Raw genomic sequence first — 21,046 nt, 5'->3', positions numbered from 1 at the left:
CTGTTTTTAATCATGGGATAGAAATAATCCAATTCACTGATTAATCGACAGATTAATCGCTAGTTGTAGCCTTAATGCCTTAATGCGCATACACTCGATCCTATAGTGTTGCATGATTGACAACAAATGACAATTGTTGGTTCCTCCTCCTCCTTTTGCAGCAGGCTCTCTGCCCTGGCATGTTCAAGGAACAGTGACCTACTTTGTAGCATTTGCAAACAGATACGACAAGATGTGAACTTTGTGAAGACACGAAGCTTAAAGCCAGGAAAACTGTTCGGCAGGAACAAGAGAGGCTCAGCGAAGGTGAACCACAGCTTTCACACTTAAGTGTCTTTAAACAACTCTAATCCTTGAACACAATGGTCGCATTACTAGTTAATCCAAATAAATAAATGCATCGTTTACATGATCCAAACAGCGGGAATGAATGTGCAATGAGTCACACCCAGTATAGCACATATACAAATTGGCCACAATGATCAGAAAATAATCCACAGCAGTACCTTGAAACACAGTGTAACTTCAATTGCGCCCGTAACCACGCTCACAAGAAAACACTGCACCTCAAAACATATTTCCCCAATTAAAATAAATGGAAAGGCCATTTATTTCACTAAAGTCTGTCTATCACTAATATCTATTTACTCATTGCTTCAAGGGTTGTAACGCCACAATTGTTGATGCTGTTTTCTAACGCATCACGGCTTCCAAAAGGTGCTTCTGTGGTCACGGCGCCAAGACAAAAGACAAAGGGAGCCGAGGGTCGGGTTCATCCTACAGGGCAATTGAGAAACAAAAGCGGCTGCGCCGCTATTATGACCACACCGTTATTTCTTGGAACCACATTGAGCAGCTGTGACATGTATGTTTAGCCACTACTGTGGGACGAGTACGAAGCTCACCCAACGATTTCAATCTGATGACGACCAATCAGGATTGAGGGGCGAGAATTGACACACATGCACGGAGAAGCAGACTTAAAAAGAACATGTCAAGACCTGCCAAGCGGCCCTGAGACGCGCATCATACGAGCGAAGAGGCACATGATGTTCTTGGGACGAAGACAGAACGATCAACCACGTGCACCACGTCCACTATCAAAGTTGGAAATTCCAATCTGCTTTGATGGCAGCAGTTACGTTTTATAATCATGTATAAAAAAACATTCAACCTTATTATTAACAACCTTGCCCTCGCTCTACACAGTCAGCCATCTGTTACTGGAGGCCATGAGTTTCCCTGTTAATGAATAAACAGTTTTACAGAAAGACACAGCCAGTAACTCGTCATAGTGCAAAAGGAAGGCGTGCTTAGGCCCAGCCTGCAGCCTCTCCCAGTGCTTTTTACTGTTACATAATCACTTTATCAGTGCACACGGCTTGTCCCCGAGGGTGCTTGCTGCTTGTTTTGTGCAAAACTGTGAGCGCATGGAAGCTTCGCCCCGGGTAAAAATAAAGAATGCCCCGCATACAAGTGCTTGTGCCAGAAAAATGAGGTGAAACAACAACCACAAGAAGCCAGGCCATGTGGAAACTAAAACAGAACGCACCCCCTTACGACAAGGCTCATTTTCCTGCCTGACAAATGAAGTGAGCATGCGTTGTCAAGAGAGAAGGTCAACAGGGAGGGCCAGAAAGTAAGAGTTCTGCACGGGCCAGAAAGGTCCAATCAATAAACTTTCCTAAATTGTTCACTAATTCACCGATTCAACAGCAACATCTAACCCAGTGGGTTTCTCAAATATTGGCTCACTGACGTCTTGTGTGCCATTTTCAATCGCAAACCTGTTCAGCTGACCCCCACGCCCCATTATTGGGGGAAAAACCACTAGAATGGCGGCTGCAACTGGAGGCTAAGTCAGTGAAACCTTTATTTGTTCTGTGAGCCTGTTTGTAATTCGAAATGTTTCAAAGCGAGGCAATATGAGTAAAGTAATACTTAACTGAATAGATATAGTGCAATGCAGAAATAGATGAAAACACACAACAAATAGCCATTCAGAACCCGAGGATACACTGTACGTATATCAAAATCCTTGTTATTGTTAGCTTTGTCACACAGCTAGATTAATGAGTCTAAATTTTCTTAATCTTCCAAATCCAAAGTGGCTGATATTATTGTGATCAAGCAAAAATGAGCGGCTCAGCCGACATCCTTTGAGGGGGTTAGCGGTGGTAAGTGGGCTTAATGTCGAGAAACGCCAGGTTTATAAGGAAATGCAATATCAGCAGTTTTACCAGAACTGGCATTTTCCCTCTTTCCCTGACATCAATAAGAAACACTTACTTGATTATTTTGATCATTTCTTGCTGAATATCCTGAAAGCAAGTGTGCTACCTGCTAGGCATAACTGCAATCCTGGCAAACCAGGTCCTTGAAAAAGTACTTCAAAGTAACTGGCAATGTCTGCTTTTGCCAGTGGAATAGTGTCAGTCAATAAAAAGTTACCATTCAGAATATTTTGTTTCAGTTTATGCACACAAGGCAATATGCACACTCTCGACATGACGGTCACCTCACATTTTCCTCCCGAACTGTTGGTATCACAAGTGACGTGGACAATCACTTGCATTACTTGCATTTGCACTAAAGGTTACTTTTTAATGTAGCACAACATAATTATCTGAGATGAATTTTAATCAGTTGAACAAAACGTCATGTAATATGGGATGCCCCAACAACACTAAACAAAAGCAAGTCAAGTGCAAGAAAGTGTTGTCATACCTGTTCCTGGGGACAGGGATATGAGAAGAAGGGAGCGGTTGTCTCTCCATCTCTGGTACATTCTGTCCTGGTGTTGGCCTGAAGCTGATAGCCATCTCCACCTGTCTCTCTTGAGTTGTGATGTCCAAGGACATAAAGCTGCCCGGTGTTTGCCCATTTGTAACTGGGCGGTGAGTAGGACTGGTCCTCTTCAGGCTTGCAGTGCAACCAGTGTCTCTGTGTTCGCCCAGGCCAGTCTGGGGAAATTGGGAGATTCAAATCAGGTTTGACATTATGAGTGCGAGGGACACAGATTTTCAGAAGGTAAACTCTCATTTCATGATATTTGCTATCATTATAAATTGAAGTCTTTAAGGATGGGTCAGAAACTCATTTGATTAGCAGGCCACATCTTGTTTATGATTTTCCCCAGATGGCCTTAAAGGAAAAATCAACCCGAAAACTTTCTTGACAGTAATATGTTATATGTGCCCTCACTAGTCCAAACACGGCATTCTGATAAAAATTATGTTTGTGGAAACGAGTTGAGCAGCAAAAATCACCCGTTTTCATCCATGTCATGGGACGGCCATTTTGCCACTTGCTGTCGAATGAAAATTACATCATAGTTGCCACAGGTCACAACCAATCACATCTGAGCAGTTTTCTGAAACTGAGCCCCAATTGGTTGTGACATGACATCTGGCAACTGTGATGTCATTTTCAGTTGACAGCAGGTGACCGCCCTCTGAGATGGATAAAAACAGGTGAATTCATAGCTTGGTGAGCTGATTGTGCTATTTCAAAGAAAGTTTCTTGAAAGAAAGTTCATTTAAAACTACCGTAATTTTCGGACTATAAGTCGCGTTTTTTTCCCATAGTTTGGGTGGGGGGGCGACTTATACTCAGGAGCGACTTATATACATATATATGGGTTTTTTTCACTTTTTTGGGCATTTTATGGCTGGTGCGACTTATACTCCGGTGCGACTTATAGTCCGAAAATTACGGTATGTATTTCATTCATCCACCTTCCATACTGCAATTAGGTTCTGAGTTGCAGGAGAATTTTCCAGCTGATTTGGGATGCGGGGCTGGGTGGGTACTCCCGGGACTGAATACCAGCCAAACAACGGGCCACATGTAGACAATCATTTACAGTTGCATTCACACCTAAAGACAACTTAGTCTTCAATGAATCTAACATGCATGTTTTTGGAATATGTGGGGGGAAGCTGAGGAACCCCATTTATGCATGGAGGGCTCGTACGTGCAAAAAAACAAAAAAAAAACAGAGAGAGGGCTGGAGCCTGGATTTGAACCCTCAACCTGTAAAACAGATTGCGAACCGCTTTTTCACCATGCTGTGGAATACTTATGGCTCACTTTGCTTTAATTCACTCTTGTAAAAATGAAATGTTTTATTATAATTCATTTTGTTTTTTCGTCAATATCACGTTTTGTATTTTGGTAGAGTATATTGTTGGACTACTCTACCAACCACTATGGTCATGACTAGTGTGACATCATTTAAACAGCATGCACATATAGGGTGCCCGAGTGACGAAATTCAAAGCAACATTAGGGGTTAACATTGAAAACTTTGAGCAATTACGAGAAGCAACAAACATGCTGCAGGCACAATAGTCTTGCGGTGAGCATTTATGCGAAAGGCCAACTTTGGAGTTTTTTAGGCCTTTTGCAAAGCTCCACCCTAAAGTATGGAAGAGGGGGGAGGGGCACCACTTCGGCCCCCTCTTTCCGGTGAACTTTGCAAACACACGAGATCGATCTGAATAACACTTTCAAACTGGATTGAGGCCTATTCGGAGCGTGTAATGGCATGTGCGCCGAAGTCCGACGTTGGAAACGTGCACGTAAAAGCGTCAAACCTGTCACTCAAGTGCGCACCACGATACGATGAGCCTGCCCCAAAAAAACAAAAACAAAAAAAAACATGCTACTCATTTGACAGTGGTGCAGTTATCCACACTAACTTTTTCCCCGTCGTGCAATCTTCGTCCATTCCCTTCAGCAGAGACGTTATCCTTCGTCGCCTGGCCGCCTCGCACACATTTGAAGAGGACGGTCCCGTTTGCGGTCGCCCCCGCCCGCAACCCGCCGCTTTTCTCCAGCCGGCTGTCGTGGAGCACCGAGCGGGTCGTCCGGTAGCCGAAGTCCGCACCAGCGAGCCGCGTCCCAACCACCGGCTTGTCCAAAATCGATCTTGAATCCATTTTCAGAGCGACCAAGTGGAGACTAAAGAAAGAAAACTCGCTTTCTATAGATCGTAATGCAAAATTCTCGAGTGGGATTCATTTATCGGGATTGTCGTGACTTTCTGGGTATTATTGATATCGTCCGTCAACGTCTACTCTACATGGGGCGTTCAGCTAGCCGGGATATCCAAAAAGCCGCCCGGTCCGGAGGATAAAAAGATTGTTTTGCCTCTTTCCTCCAAAAGAATGCCACGCCCCCTGTGCTTCAGTCCCATTGGTTGTCGCCGTACATAAACATTACACTTTGGCACGCGTCCACAGCAAGGCGGCCAATGATTGGCCTATCTCCCCACGTCAGTCATTTCTGTGTGTAATCTAATTGGTTTAGAGGGTTTAAAGGTGGGCGTGCCTATCATTTCACCGGCCGGTATCTATCGATGTCCTCACATTAGTGACGCTGAGGCGAGTATTGGCTGAAAAACAAAGCATTTTTCTTTGCACTAAGTATGTCAATGTCAATCGGCCTCCACATTGGTTAAAAGTAGTTCGACGGGTTCTCTTGCTGGGATTTGTGAGTAAAATGAGCCATACCTTAAGGTCACTAAATGCGTTTTGCAGCATACTATCATTATACATTTTATATCATGGGAACTGGCACAACTAAAACCAACGCACTAAACCGATTCCACTTCCCATCTAAGCAAAACCTCAGGATTGGGATGAATCATTATATTGCAAATCTGATGCATGAATACATGAGTATGGATATATATTTTTCAGAATTACAGTCCTATATTTTATGCAATAAAGGACTATCTCCTAGAATGAGAGCAAAACTTGAACGTATAGCATTCAGAAATGATTGTAGGTTATATGCTATTATTATAGTAGATTATATTTTAATGTGATTATTAAGAAACCCAAATCTGTTTCAAACCATGGGTCAGCGATCTGGATATGTGATAAATCTTGTGTTTGTTGTTTTGATGCAGCCCGAGTAAAGTGATGCAAAAGCCATGTAAAATGTAACAGTTATTTCATTTGTCAGTTTGCAATGCTAGTTTTTAACAACTGCAGATAACATTAAGGCAGCCACAAGTGGCTGTGTGCTTTGCTTGAGCTTTGTTAATAGCTAACAATTGCAAGCAGGATCATTGTACCCTACCTGGTACAAAGGAGGGGACTGTCTGAGCAAAAGACAAAAACTTCATAATGTGCCACTTTATTAGAAAAGTAAAAACTCACTTTAATATTTTATGAAGATTAATATAAAACATTACAATCTTTTGCATATCTGCACTGCCATAATATAATTTGTGTGTCATATATATATATATATATATATATATATATATATATATATATATATTATATTATATATATATATATATATATATATATATATATGCATATCTAATTACACACGTGTCTGTGGGTATTTGTTTCCAACTAAACCCTGTGCTTTGAGAGGATACAGTATTGGCTACAGTTGTTATGGCCCATAACTATATCCAAAGACAATTAAAACCCATCATCTGTATGTGCATGGAAAGCAGGAAACAATTTGCACCCACAAATGACAATATGTCTGTGCTAACCAGCGGACCCCCACATCCATTCCCAACACATATAATGCAAACTATACATTGTGACAACATCAGGACAGCAGCAGAGTATTGGAGTATTTTACACATTTACATATCCATTGTGTATTTGTGCAGCGAACATCTGTCTCCATCAGCGTACAACAATGTCCAACCAAATAGATCATATCAGTGCTTTTGTATCAAGATAAAGAAAATGGGGTCTAAAGTGATAGCTTGGGGGGGAAGGATTACAAGCGAGAAACAGCCAGCATTGTTGCTGAGAGGCTTCTCAGCTGTTTGCCATTTTTCATATTGGACAGTTGTTGGGCCAACGTTGCAATGTCATCAGAACGGACCAAGTATGACATTCACGCTCTCAGAAGTGGACATCAACCGCCCTCAGCACAGCGAGACAGAGAAGTAAAGAAGCAGGGCAAAGCGAGTTCTGTGTCCATGATCGGGAGTGAACACAGCTGGGGTAGGGAGTGTAGGCATGGGGCAAAAAGTGCTTCCTCCCCTTAACTAGAAACGCACATGGCTCAGTGTTGCAGTGTGCGCTCACTACGTGTACTACGTGTGTGTGTGAGGAGGAGGAGGAGGAGACTGTTGGGTCTGTGTCCATTCGTGGTGATCCACATCCAGCTTCATGCTTGCGCTCCTTCTCCCTCCCCCACTTCTATCACTCCTTCTTTCTCCCCCATTGCAGAATATAAACAGTGAGGCCTAAAATCCTTGTGGCTTCAATCAATCTTTTCTAGTTCCTCCCCTCCTCCTGGTCGCTGCTTTAGAGTCGGGGAAAAAACTCTGCTGTGCATTACATGGCAAAAAGTACAACAAAAGACTACCAAACATGAGATTAATAAAGTACCACAAGAATTGTTTCAGCTCCATATATTAATGCATGCACTTTTGGATCAGGCAGAATAAATTGCACCAACACAGACCAGACTTGATTCATGGCAGTGGCGTGAGCTATTCATTGTCCAAAAAGGAGAGGAAAAAAAATGAACAGTGCAATAAAATACATCAGTGCATTTGCTTCTATGCACGTTTTCACATAGTAATACATATGCTACTGACCTTTGAAATATTTGCATGGTTCTCTCACAGTGAGATCATTCCGTTAGATCCCTCGTAACCTCAGGCCCATTTATTAAGGGTTTGTTTTGTCCTTCGATCTTTTGTTAACGTTCCCCAAAGCTACATGAAAAAGATGTTGTTTACAATGAAGGATGCGGGGGCCGGAGAGCAGGCTGAGGAGAGGGCGAGGAGACTCCACGGTTGTTTTCTTTTGAGTTCAACATTTCGCTTGCTATTCCAACCACCTCGAAAACCATCGAGAGCACAGCTTTTGACTCGGAGCCGGGAACATTGACAGCGTACGGGATGTGGATGGCGTTTTCCGCAGCTGTTGAGTGCAATAGTAAATTTGAAAGGAAAGAAAAGTCACTTCTTTAAAGCCTTTGAGAAGAAATGCTTTTCTACTCATACGTTAACGGTCTTGTATTGTGAAATCTGTCACCCGTATAACTCTTGCTCAACATTCTGGCAACACTGGCCCTGATCGCTTCACCCTGTAAAACGATGCCAAGCATGCATGAATGTGTGTGTGTGTGTGTGTGTGTGTGTGTGTGTTTGTTAGAGAGAGAGAGAGAGAGAGAGAGAGAGAGAGAGAGAGAGAGAGAGAGAGAGAGAGAGAGAGAGAGAGAGAGAGAAGGGAAGGTTTGTCATCAAGCCTTTGACTACATATAGATGTTTGTCAAATTTGAGTGTGAATTGTTTACTGATGTCATGATCACCTTGAGGATTACATTGTGGATCAAACACAGAGGCGTTACCGAGAGAACTGCTTTGGATAACTGCCAATAGGTTTAAGCTTTAGGGAACGATGATGGTGGTTTGTGAAATGAATGCCTTCACTAGCCTTGGCTTTCATTTGAGTTTGCCATTGCTTGTACAAAACACCACAACTTTCCCTGCCTGGCAACAGGTCAGTATGCACAGGGAACCTGTTTCAGATGTTTGCTTAGATTGAGCTGAGCTCCAAAAATCTTGGGGACATCCATCTGCTTATATTACATAAGTGGCCACAAAAGTGTGTGTGTGTGTGTGTGTGTGTGTGTGAGTGCATTTGTAAGTGCGGCCTCCTTCACCTAATATAGCCAGCATTATTGCCACTGCTCTCTGTGGTTTGCACAAATCATGCATTTATGTTTTCTGTACATATATTTATATTCAAATGTGCTCGAATTGTGAGTCACGCCACAAGTCAAATAAACACCGTTCGTACAAAAATAAAGATATTATGGAAAATGATGCCCATGAAGTCACTGATACAGTATGTTTGAAGATTAATATTCCAGTTGTCCTGTCCTTTTCTTCTTTTTTTGATAAAATATTTTGGTCCTTTTAGGGTCAAAATTATAGAGCAATGAAGGAAAAGTCTGAACCTGGATTTAAACCCTGTTTGTACCTGATGTCAACACAAATTTGATCGTCATTTTGTTTGCCTGGCGTAGTCATACTATCTCAAAGTATGTACAGCAACCTTATGGCAAGTGAACAGGACTGTCTCTGTTACGATCTTTCTGGGCCGTATCTGCATGTCTGCCCGCTACAGGCCGGTGACATACATCTCCATTCCATCATTAAATGTGAAGATGGTGGTGGTGCTGGAGCTGTTGCCTCCTTTCACATCGCTGATGCTCTCATAGAAGTTATCTCCTCCGGGCAGGCCCCGAACAGGTAGGGGGTTGGACGCGGAGCCTTGAGGCGCAACCGATGGCGCCTGTTGCTTCTTCCTCTTAAGGGTGGCAGTGCCGCCAGCCGCGCTATTACTGGTGCTGGCCTGCTCACGTTTACGGTGGCTGTCAATGGTAGCGTACGCGGTGTCAGACTCTGCTGCCACACAGGCGGGCCAGGCCCTGTCACCTGTCGGCTCGTAACATGGCTCCTCCTGGGAACGCGCCTGGCCCTGGGCCCCTCGACCCCGGCCCTTTCCTTTATCGCCGCCGAAGGAGCGTGGAAGGGTCTTTGCTCCGTTGCTTTCCATGGAAGTCTTTTTCTTCTGGGGTTTGCACACAATGGAGTAGGTGTCTGCAATCTGACAACAGAAAAAATGTGGGTGCACATGGTTACGAACGAATGTCTTGAATTTAACGAATTTGAGCATATCAGGCTAAAAGGTACAATGTGCGAACATGGGCGAGAACGGCAAAAACTGCTAATTTGAGGTGTGAGCCTGATAGCGTGGGTGTTAAGAGTGGCACTGTGTTTGCTCTGTGCTGTAACCTGACCTATTTTGACAGGCTAGGATAAGACAGAGTAAACTGTGTTATCGCTTCGTCAAGGTCTAGCCGGGGAGTCGGCGTTCAGACTCGCAGTGGATGGACCTGTTAAAGTTTCACAAGTGCTTTGGCAACACAACAGCGAGCTGCGGTGTGAAAGCTCTGGAAGCCAGCCAAGCCATTGACAGAAAAAACCTGCTCATGGTGTATACCCATGGACTTTGCTCACATTTCATTTGCCTCGAACCAGGCGTTGTGATTGGACGTTTGTGTACATGTGTACTCAACATTCGATTTGGAACAATTATGGAAAAACATTATTTTGATTGATCTTAAATGAACAATTAAAATAAAAAACATAACTATTTGTTCAAAACTTTGATCTTTTTTCCAACTCAACTTTAAATAAGTAAAAAAAGAAATATTGTAATACATTAAAGGAATAGCAATAGAAAATAAATACATAAATAAATACTGTCTGTTCCTTTTCTGAGTGCCTTGGTCAGTGTGGTGCATTACGTGATGATAATTAGAGTAGAAGAATAAAGTTGCGATTGAGTTTATTAATCCACCTTATCCCCGAGGGCTCGGATGTAAAAACAATTATGGGCGCGGCTTTCTGTATTACAAAGGAAGTAGCAGTGAGCTATTTGTTACAATGGCTTACAAAAGGTGCTTTGATAATGCAGGATTTTGCAAACGCACACCGTGCCGTCGCACACATCAATCGTTTTTCTTTGATTAGAATGTTTTCGTAATCGTGAAAGGCCAAAATTGAAATCCTGATTAAAATTCAATTCATTGTTCAGCCTTGCTGTACCTGTGTCCGTGTCTACTGTAAGACGGCCGTGACGCCTGTGTGAGGTCGTGTGGGGAATTTGAATAACCTTTGCCACGACTTGCGGCATTTTTGTGTCCAAATACAATCAATACAAATAAACAGCTTGATGCCTCTTTTTTATATTAATTGTTCAGTATTTTTTCAACTGCTGCTTGGGTCAATCATATCTCAAGGCAGCCCTCTATTGTTATCCCTCCCTCCCACCTTCTCCGAAATGCCCCAACAAATCTTTTTTGTGACCTTTTAGGATAAATAAAGCCCAAGGTGTAGGTTTTAAGTGTTTAGAAAAACTGTGCACCGTGCATAATGGAGCAAACGCGTGTGCTGTTTGTGCACCCAGTGTTTGCAACATTGCGCAGCACAGGAAGGAAGTCACAAGACGGTGGGGATTTCAGAACTGGGCTGCAGCTGTTGAGGAAGCCTGCGCATTGTATGTTGTCTTCCCCCCCCCTCCCCTCAGCCCGCTTTCTTTTCTGTTATGTCTCCCCTGCAGAAGACACAAATTATACAGGCTGCTACAAACTTCAAACTGGGGAACGTGGCAATGAACAAGTCAGAGAAATAAATCAAAACAGACAGCCAAATTGAGATAACACAACATGGAGTCAAGGCCAGCCGCTCTGGAAACGACAGTCGACGGGCGCTACGTGCTTGTGCAATTTTACAACTACTTTAACTCTTGACTTTAGACTTTTAGGCTTTTCGAGAGAGAAAAACACCCTAGGCCAACTACATTTGTTCAAACACACTCAAAGATCAGGTTAGTAGTCCCCTAGGAGCGGCATACGTGTACGATATGACGACTCCCAAACTGCTTGTAGCTCTCAGCGTGCCGCACGAGCACAGTGAAAAAGAAAGAGTGGATTGCGAGCGGATTAACGGGGGAGGAGCTGTTGCATGTGGAAGCAGATGTGGTCGGGTATGTGACATTGAGACATGATTGGACAGTGGAGACTTCCTCTTCTCACCACCAGACATCTTCGCCATATATAATTAGAAAGAATAGGTTTGTTGGCAAGCCAGTCCCCAGCCAAGGCTCGTCCCATTCAGGCTGGTGTTTGAGGGGGGGAAAAAAACGTTCAGAGAAAAAATATCTCCATGGATGAGAAACAGAGATTAGCTTTTGGGAGCGAGTGATGCTTATGTTGGATCCATCTGGTGGGTTGTACGTTGGAGACTTAGCTTAGGGGGGGGGTTGTCAGGGGATTGCGGCCAGGGTTCATGCAGGGAGGGGGGGGGGGGGGTGTTGGGCCTGCGTGATGCGTGTAACCTAACCTCTGGCTGCAAGCCGAGTATGACAGAAAGGTCCAAGGGCAGCCGTGTTATGACGGCATGCCCAATCAAAGGGGCGCCCCCATCTATAAACAGAGCAGCCACAAATCACAGATATTTCTGTATGCACCTTCCCCTCCCACCACCAAAGATTCGCTACCTCCTTGGCTGTCGGGGGAGACGGGTGTCCCTGTCCGTTCTCAATGCGGTGCGGCGGCGGAGGCGGGTGCAAAGTGATGATGTCGTCATCCTCTGGTGGCTTCCAGATGTATTGCTCACCATTGCCCATAAACACCGGCTCCTGGCACACATAAATCAAATGATGAACTCAAGTAAATATTGCAGGTTTTTTTTCCCATGAATTTTTCACTATTTGCTTTTGTGAAGTGAGTTCCTGCAGCACTGGTTTTATGTCAAATCTTATCTCTTAAGTCAAAACAAACAAAAAAAAAGTCAGCCAATCAATGGCTCATATCTCAAGGCCATTCTATTGTTATTTAGAGCCTTCATTTGCAGAAAATCCAAAATCACTCGTCATCAATTTAATTTGCATGCATGCTGCTTCAGATACAACTTGTTGATACTTGTTCAGTCAGCAACCTGTCCACAAATTTCATGCAAATTAGCACTTCAACAATACTCTACTCCCACATTAGGATAGAGAAAGAGAGAGGAGCCCCTGAGGTGGCAAAAAGAAAGGCAATAGAAAACAATTTGCCATACTATTGCAAAATATACAGTAAAAAAAATAACGTCCTATATACATATAGGCATTTCATGCTCAAACACTATAATCCGCACTGCAATGTACTTCAAACTTCATGACTGTTCTATAGCTGCAGGCAAATTGCACGCAATTAGAAACCAATTACCAAGCGTGTAACATGCCTGCGTTATCAAAACCGTATTCACTCCTCCAGCGCGAGCCAGTATGTAATTTGGGCCAGAATAAAATCGCTTCAAGATGTGAGGCATTATTTATCGTGCAGATGGCTACCTGTTTGCCATTTCTGGGCAGACTTACTGATAAACACAACGGCGGTGCACTACACGTACACGCGCGCGTGTGCACAACACTAATACAAACAGGCAGCTTGGCAGCCCACCAAATTGTTACATAATGTATCTTTCCACTCTTTACACGCCAGTAACGCGGTACTGTAGCAAAGAGGCAGAGGAGCCACATCTGCACTCACAAATGCAGAATATTGCACACCGATTTACCAACTCACATCAAAATACTAGCTAATAATTATTTTATTTACTGCAAAGCCCCAAAAGTGAGGAACATAGTTAGGAATAGCCACTTGCACTTATATTATTTTCAATATATTTTTGAAGCACAATGAATATATATTTCACCATGTCCAATCAATATGTGCATACACACTGTACAATGTTTATACAATTTATAGTCACACTCAGAGCTCCTAAAGTGCAGTACGATTTATAATCTCAAAGCAGCACTAAAAGTGCGTTTACTTTGTGGACAGTGCCCTCTAGTGGTTCATCAACTGCCTCCCATTGGGTTTGAACGGGAGTGCTGCTGCACAGTGATTGCCCAACCACTTTGTTTATTATTAGTCACCTTTGGGAATGAATGCAGGTGAAACGGCTCCAGGGTTTTACGTGGAAACTCCTGACTGCGCTGTAGTTGCGGAGCAGCAGCCGAGGGCGAGTCGCTCACGCTCGATTGGTCTGACTGGCTGTCGGCGCCGTTATTTTCCTTCCTGTTTGTCTTGTCAACCTTGACGTCAGCAGTAAAGACATAATGTACAAAGCTCAAGAAAAACAACACAAAATATGAATAGGTATTTTTGGACTTATGTGGACCAAGGGAGTATTTTCAAGACTTTATAACAACATGCTCTGATCTGCCTTATTCAAATATTTAATGAGATAAAAAATAAAATCCCCCATCCCAACTTATTTAAGCACATGCCTCATTCATCTTTTACAATGAGCAACACACTTTCAGATCAGATCTTTTTTTTTTTTTTACCTTTCTGAACTTGCGAATTGAAGCGTAGTCGGCAGCAGTTGGTTCTTGGATAGCCAGGGAGTTGACTGAGGACAAGGGGGACCTGTTAACCCCGTTCGCCCCATTACTTTTCCCTGCCATTGTTCCGTTAATGATGCCATTCCCTTTGCCGCCCTGTAAAGAAGAGACAAATGCAAGTGCATAGCATACAGTGAACCCCTGTTCATTGCTGAGGCTATGTTCCAGGAAAAGCTTCAATGCAGCAAAACTTAAAATAACATGTTTTGATCACTATAAATGTATTTGAACACCAGCACGACGTCACAAATTTTAAAAAGTAGTACTTCCACTACTATTATAAATGACTTTGCACTACAAGTAAGACCATCCAAAATTGCAAAAATACCGGAGAGGCAAATAAGGGTTAGGATAGTTGTATAAAATTGCTGCCAAATTATTTCAATGTTGACCCAACGGTGTGCTTCTGCTTCAATTGCGAAAATATGTTTGCAAACATGGAGTTGTGTGTATGTACATACGGTTCCATTGCCATTACGGGCTCCGTCGGCCTGGGCAGGCGGGCTTTGGCAGGCCCTGACTGAAGTCGGAATGTTAGTTGATGTTGGCGGTGGCGCCGTGGGTGCTTTGGGGCCCGCTTCCCCTTCCCGGACACTGACAGTCTCGTACAGGCCGTCGTCCAAGACGTGCGTCGGCGTCGGATTATTCCGCAGGGCCACCTCTGTGTAAGTGTGGTCTCTCGCCTCCCCGCCTCCCCCGTCTCCTCCGACGTCCCCTTCTCCTCCTTGGCTGGATCCCTGGGGGCTGGTGGGGATCTGCGGAAGCTGGCGCCCCTGAGATGGCCTCAGGTCATTCTGGGAGCGCCGACTGTGGAGGAGCAGCAGGTCCATGCTGGCGGGACGGCTCTTACTAACAGCTGAACAAGAGAGCGGTTGGAGGAGAAATTGGTGGTAAATCATCAAAACTCTTTCCGCTGCATGGTGGATTGTCATATGGATTGCAGATAGATCACTTACAGTTCCCGTTGCAGGGAAAGCGATTGATCTCATGCAGCCTGGTGTCCGATTTGCTCATGGAATTCAGTTTTGGATGTCGAAGGGTACCCTGCTGTCAAACGTAAAATGAGCACATTTATTGAAAGCTGTTTATGTTTTAGGTCATACAGAAAAAAGGGAGAAGTGAAAGTACGTCTGACCATATTTACTGATGTGCCTTTCTCTCCGGCTGAAGGGTGCTTGCTCTTACTTTTTCTGGAAAAGATCAACATAAGAAAAGTTGAAGGGAGTCGTATTGTTATTATGATGTTTTCTATGTTTTGTTATATTGTTTTCTGTGACGCAAGCATTTATTGCCACCATTCATCACGCTTCCCTTTCCTTATTCTCATTCTAAAAGAGGGCGACAGTCATTGTGAATCCTCGGAGGTGGTAGCTATAGGCAACTGTTGACATGGAGCTAGCAAGCCAAAAGATGGAGCACAAAAATAACAAAGCCCATGGTGCAGGTAGGAAGGTTTAACCCCGCCCCCTCATCTCAGTTCTTCCACATGAGTGTGAATCTCACTTTCTGAGCAGCTATTTTCTCCAACCAAGTATGACACCATATGGATAACACGCTATAAAACTTTCAGAAGACTTCTCTGCTGGCTGAATGACATAAGAAGAACTGACTTACATATACGATTTATTAGATCTGATGATTTGTGTTTGTTTCACGGAATGAATGAGTTCTGCAGCCTTTCTCTTGGCTGTATGGACATGTGGATTTTGTCCAATCAAATTGAGGTCTTTGTTGCAGTGTTAATCTAATCTAACATGGGCCTTCAAAATTTGCAGTGTTGACAATAATAGCAGTCACATTTCAAATTTGTCTCTGTAAGTCCCTTGTTGAGGTCAGTCATTTTCAGTTGTTGCGAAAGCGCTGCACAAAGTTGAGTTGAGCTGAGTTAAGTTTCTATCATCAGACTTTAAATTTCCCATGTATGTGAATAGTTGTTTGTGCCCTGCAATTGGCTGGCGACCATTCTAGGGTGCCAATTGGGGCAAGATGAATGGATGGAGTTTAGCTTCCCGTGAGCGTCCGCTCACCTCTGGCAGCCCACACAGACGAGGACGATGAGGATGGTGACCACGAAGGCCGACGCTGCTGCGATGGCCCCCAGGAGCAGCAGGTTTTTGTAGGGAGGGTCCTCGAGATTGGTCCCTTCGCTGTCAGCCATGACACACGATCCCTCTCGCGCCCACTCACTTCCACTCTCAGCTCAAACTCCGCCACACAATCGCTCTGCTCAGGAAAACCTGCAGAGAGGAAAGGCGCAGCAAATGAAAGAAACGAGAGATAAGACCAAATGCGGCAGAGAGCGAGAAATGCTTTGCATGTGGTTGGCATGCCTCTGGCTTTCTGTCACTGTCTCTTTCTGACATTTCCGTAGCTATTTTTGACTCTCACAATTCACAGAAAATAGAACACCTAACGAGGCAGCCAGAATGCGCTCGCTGAAAAAACAGGTTTCAGCAACACCTTTTTTTCCATTTTGTTAAACAAGATCAAATGGTGTTGTAATGTTCATTTAAGTCATCAGAGATTCTTCATGTATAGTTTAAGAGTAAAAACTAACTGAGCTCAGACTCTAGCGTCTCATTGGTGGATAGATCAGAACTGCTACTTTTGGATTTTAGAAACTAATTTCTTCAATAGAAATTTGACACTGCTGTGGAACCTTGAATGCCACTGGCCAACATATTTAAAAAAAAAAAAAAAAAAAAAAAATAGAGATGCAAGTCAACAGATGAATATTTTGTGCTGATTCAGAACGCTTTTCCTCAAGCACATCAGGTTTTCATCATAATAATGATATAATAGGTAACAGTGATATATGTGGTGCAATTTGTTTTCTGAAACATCATAGCTAGAAATAAAGCATGCATATTGCGCAAGCCTTTATTGTATTTGCCATACTTACAAACACAAAATGAAAATATCTGAAATAAAAATGGGAAAAAGTAAAGACAGAAATCAGCATCAAAATACACTTAGGGACACAGAAAGCCATATCTGATTTAAATGTGCTCCAGTGTAATGTGAAAAGGTTAATTTCAAATAGAAATTCATTTTAGTAAACACATGCAGGCCTCTTCTCCATACCAGTGAGTACACGTTGAAAACAATTTGAATGAACTCACGATTTAAAGGCAACAAACTTATTAAAGTGGTCAATTGAACAGTTCAAATTTTATTGCCGTGATAATTGTCTTTCTCACATTTCACAACAAAGAAATGAGTTTACAGAGCTAAATGTCTCAGTACCCCAATTTAAGTTAAGCGCTAACAAACACTGTTGTCACGAATGTCATCGTTTCAACTTTGAAGTCGTTTCTGTTTAAATGATTGTTGTAGCCCTCTAAAATCCAAGTTGGTCTTTTTTTATCACTTCAATGTTGAACTTGCTACATTCCGAATGTTTTTTTGTCTTGAAAAAAGGGCGTGTAATAGAAAGCAGCCTCGCTAGGCATAGCGAGGTCTGCCAAATTCCCAAACACGGCAAACCAGACTTGCCGCGGCACAAAAATTAGCATCTGTTTTTACGTCGAGGGCACATGCACCCGTTTATAAAAATAGAACCCTTTCTATTATAACAAAACAACATCAAAAAATCCATTCTTCCCGTTTCAACATAAGAAAGCCTCAATTATTTTTTGAATCCAACAAATGCAACTGACATCTGTTGTATTTGGCTGAACCAAATGGCATCGCCCATTGTGCTTTTCGAATGCGGGCAGTATCGGTTTTCTCGAAGATTCCCGTACATTCTTTTATGCACACAGACAACAGCACAAATGTGAGGCGTTATGCCGAACAATGTGGAGTACAGACAACAAACCAAGAAGTAAAAACACAAAGAGGTTAAAGCTGTGTGAAAGATGCTTGGCTTTCTGTTTCTTGGAGATAAAACTACATTTCCACTCCACCCCCCGTGTCCCATTTTCTTGCTTTTTCTCTCCTTCTTCCTCCGGATCTCCTCTCTCCTCCTCTCTTCCAGTGTGTCGGCCTGACCCTGCAGAAATGTGAGGCGATGCACGGCGAATGAATTAGCAGCGTTGAGGCCTCAGACAGCCCTTTATGGATCAGACAGGCAGCAGGAGAAGACAGAAGCAGAGAGTTTGTGAATGGCGGCGAGGGAGGGGATGAGACACGAGAACAAATGAACGGGATGAAAGGGCTGACAGGTGGAGGAAGGCGAGGTTGAAGGCGAACGTGGGAAGGGGGGCGGGGGCGGCTAACTTAAAACACTGAGGCGAGCACCGGGAGGGTTGGGCGTGATGACAGATGAAGATGAAGACAGCGAGTGGAAGAGTGAGGGGAAGCCTGCGAGATTGTGCGACGAGCGCAGGAGCGGGGGGGGGGGGGATGCGGCAACGAGAAGGAGGTCACCAGCGGTCCGTCTCTTCTGCCTGCATTTCGTCAGTGCCCTTTGAAAAATTCAGTTGAGAATATCCAAGGCATGCAGAGTGGAGCGCCAGCGAGCAGTATGCGGAGCTCACAAGTGATGAGACGAGCCTGCAGGAGGAGAGGCGATATCTGCATAGACGCCCCTGCAGCACGCTGCCATTTACTAAGGTGCAACAATTCTCATTCCAGCATCTGTCTTCATTTCAAAACACCCTATGAGGGAAAACATGGCGCCGCTCAGATTCGGGAGAGCAATGATGATGCCGCTGACTGTAATGAAGATGCCAACAGTGATGATGAAGACTGATGGTGAGAATGAGGTCAAATTGAGAGCCACAAGAAACCAAAGTGAGAAAGCTTCCTGGGATGGAAGAAGCTCTTGTTTGATAGAAAACATAATCAAAGAGAAGCTCAGAGAATTATTCTTTGTCAATTAGGGTGAGTATCACTACAAAGTGTCCTAATTACAGTCAGTCATCGTTTTTTTAAAAAAAAAAATGGAGCACAAGAATGAATTTCGTAGTCTTAAGTGGCCAAACTTTTACATACATGCCCCATCGAAATTTCCTTCATTTTATTCCATTTGATTTTGGAAATCACACACACACGCACGCACGCACACACACGCACACACACACGCGCACACACACACACACACACACACACACACACACACACACACACACACACACACACACACACACACACACACAGAATTGCATCAAATATTACATCACACGATGGAAATTCCGGAATAATTGAGCTCTGCATTTTGCATATCTCTCAGGTACAGCTGGCATCCGTAACTCTCCAAGCATCTTTTTAGTCCAAGATACGTAGAAGACAAAATTTGTTTTCAAACTCTTGCCATGTGCCATAATTTGTTTTAGCCAGCAAACATGTAGGTTTCTGATATATGATTTAATTTCTTCATGTCTTTAAAAAGTCTCATTAACAACTGCAGATCATCATTTATCAATAGCCTATCTTATTATACAATGTATGCATGGAGTCCAGTATTTTTTGTTACTTAATTCCTCTTATGGGCGTAAAAGTGAAAAAAATATATAGTTTAACCTCAGCCTCTTTTCTATAATTCCCTCCAGGAGTCCAGTCACCTAAAAATGAACACTGTACACCCATAACTTTGGTCGTGTACATTGTACAGTCTGATGAGATCCATTAAAATTCTTCTATCAGTAACTTTACAAGTGCTAACAATGACCACAAAAACAACAGGGCCCAAAAACAACAAAAAAAGCTTCTTTCCGTGTCCACATGGGATTAACACAGCCAGCGTCCATGCAATTCTCCTAATTGTAGGTAGCCAGAGATCCATGAAGCCGCAGCACTGAGCACGTCTGTCATCATATTAAGACAAATTCAGATGAGTGGTTATCTGACAATATACACGATGGGGACAGAAGTATTGGGACATCTATCCTCTCACACCAACTAAACAGGACCAGACAACAAGTTCGTATTAAATACCTCACAAAAGCAAAAAACTGTGATTACATAATGTTCCCAAACATTGAAGCATTACAGGCATCCATTTTTAACAAGCAGCTGTACTCAAATGTCTTCAACCTAACTTTTTCACTTATTGTAAAAAAAAAAAAAAAAGGTGACATAATGCTGCAACAAGTAGACAGTTCATAGATTTGTTCTGAAACAATTTTCAATCATTAAATTGGTTAGAAAGAAATACCAGATGATCTAGGGACAGCTCAATAGTGTCCATTTGTGAAAAAATAGCAAACACACCTATTTGTCATAAAGGGTTTCTGCTTAACAGCAATGCTACAAAGCTAGTGAGAATCAAAAATGGGCATGAATGATCTATAAATAACTATCAGGTGAATATAATGTATTTTATTTCAGGTTTTATGTTTTTGGTATTTTTGTTTGATAAACTTTGATTGTCAATTCCTCCAAATGATATTGCATAGCACCGTTTGGGATGTTTTTGGAATAAAGTTAATTGTTTTTCTTAAATGGTGTTTAAATGCTTCTCTCTTTCTGTCTGTAATGCCACAAATGGTTAAATTTTGATTTTGTATATTGTTATGCAAAAGGTCACTAAAATCACCACTGAATGAATGTTAATGTCCCCAATGCACCGCAATAACATACAAATGTGATTCCTCATCCAAGGGAGATGAAATATCAACTTGTATTTTGCTGCTCTTTGCATCTAGAACATGAAGCAATTGCAAACCGAGAAGGCAAAACAAAAATAATAATCATGAGGGACAAGAGAGAGAGGCAGTGGGGGTGGGGTGGGGGGGGGGCATTGTGGCTTAATGCATTTTTGCCATCAGCGGCAATGCCTATCTAAGCTGAGCCAACACACAACTGCTGTAGAATAAGACCTTTAGCACTTCGAAATGAAGTCCATCCCAGAATGACCTTTCACAAAGTGCCACATCACACTGTGAACCTTAAAAACAATTTGTCCTGGACCCATCATTTATAACAAAACAAGATTGATTCTGTGATGGTCTTCAAAACATATGCCATCATCCTCATAAGCACATTTGAATGAAGGCTATTTCCATTCAGTTGGGCAAAAAATCCCACCATGATCCCCAGCGTCAACTTTTCAGAGCTTATTCTCAATGTCACCCTTTGCCAAAACCTCACATCAAAACATGTCACAAATACATCCTTACATCTCGTTAGCA

The 21,046-nt window shown here is 42.9% G+C and overlaps 2 protein-coding genes across 7 annotated transcripts in view; both read right to left on the bottom strand.

Annotated features, from left to right (window-relative positions):
- si:rp71-79p20.2 (zinc finger protein 704) overlaps nucleotides 1-5,151 on the bottom strand; it is a 28,022-nt gene extending 22,871 nt beyond the window's left edge. For 2 of the 3 annotated variants that reach the window (XR_005099672.1, XM_037265952.1), the window contains exons 1-2: nucleotides 4,704-5,151; nucleotides 2,728-2,963 (exon numbers count right to left, since the gene is read on the bottom strand). Coding sequence is in view for 2 of the 3 variants with exons in the window: in XM_037265952.1 (XP_037121847.1) it covers nucleotides 2,728-2,963; nucleotides 4,704-4,943 (476 nt within the window). In the remaining variant the exon portion in view is untranslated. Of the gene's footprint in view, nucleotides 1-2,727; nucleotides 2,964-4,699 lie in introns of all 3 variants that reach the window. The other variant, XM_037265967.1, reaches the window with a different exon arrangement.
- Nucleotides 5,152-6,814: 1,663 nt separating this feature from the next.
- LOC119139736 overlaps nucleotides 6,815-21,046 on the bottom strand; it is a 30,491-nt gene continuing 16,259 nt past the window's right edge. For 2 of the 4 annotated variants that reach the window (XM_037280686.1, XM_037280696.1), the window contains exons 2-9: nucleotides 15,998-16,207; nucleotides 15,106-15,160; nucleotides 14,927-15,017; nucleotides 14,432-14,826; nucleotides 13,914-14,066; nucleotides 13,500-13,658; nucleotides 12,072-12,212; nucleotides 6,815-9,614 (exon numbers count right to left, since the gene is read on the bottom strand). In XM_037280686.1, coding sequence (XP_037136581.1) covers nucleotides 9,126-9,614; nucleotides 12,072-12,212; nucleotides 13,500-13,658; nucleotides 13,914-14,066; nucleotides 14,432-14,826; nucleotides 14,927-15,017; nucleotides 15,106-15,160; nucleotides 15,998-16,128 — 1,614 coding nt within the window. In that variant the 5' untranslated portion in view covers nucleotides 16,129-16,207 and the 3' untranslated portion in view covers nucleotides 6,815-9,125. Of the gene's footprint in view, nucleotides 9,615-12,071; nucleotides 12,213-13,499; nucleotides 13,659-13,913; nucleotides 14,067-14,431; nucleotides 14,827-14,926; nucleotides 15,018-15,105; nucleotides 15,161-15,997; nucleotides 16,598-21,046 lie in introns of those variants that run through there. The other 2 variants (XM_037280704.1, XM_037280687.1) reach the window with 2 other exon arrangements.

Source organism: Syngnathus acus, chromosome 2, assembly GCF_901709675.1.
Source record: "Syngnathus acus chromosome 2, fSynAcu1.2, whole genome shotgun sequence".
NCBI classification, from domain to species: Eukaryota; Metazoa; Chordata; class Actinopteri; order Syngnathiformes; family Syngnathidae; genus Syngnathus; species Syngnathus acus.
Note: the sequence above shows the minus strand (reverse complement) of the source record. Positions and strands in the feature narration are given on the sequence as shown.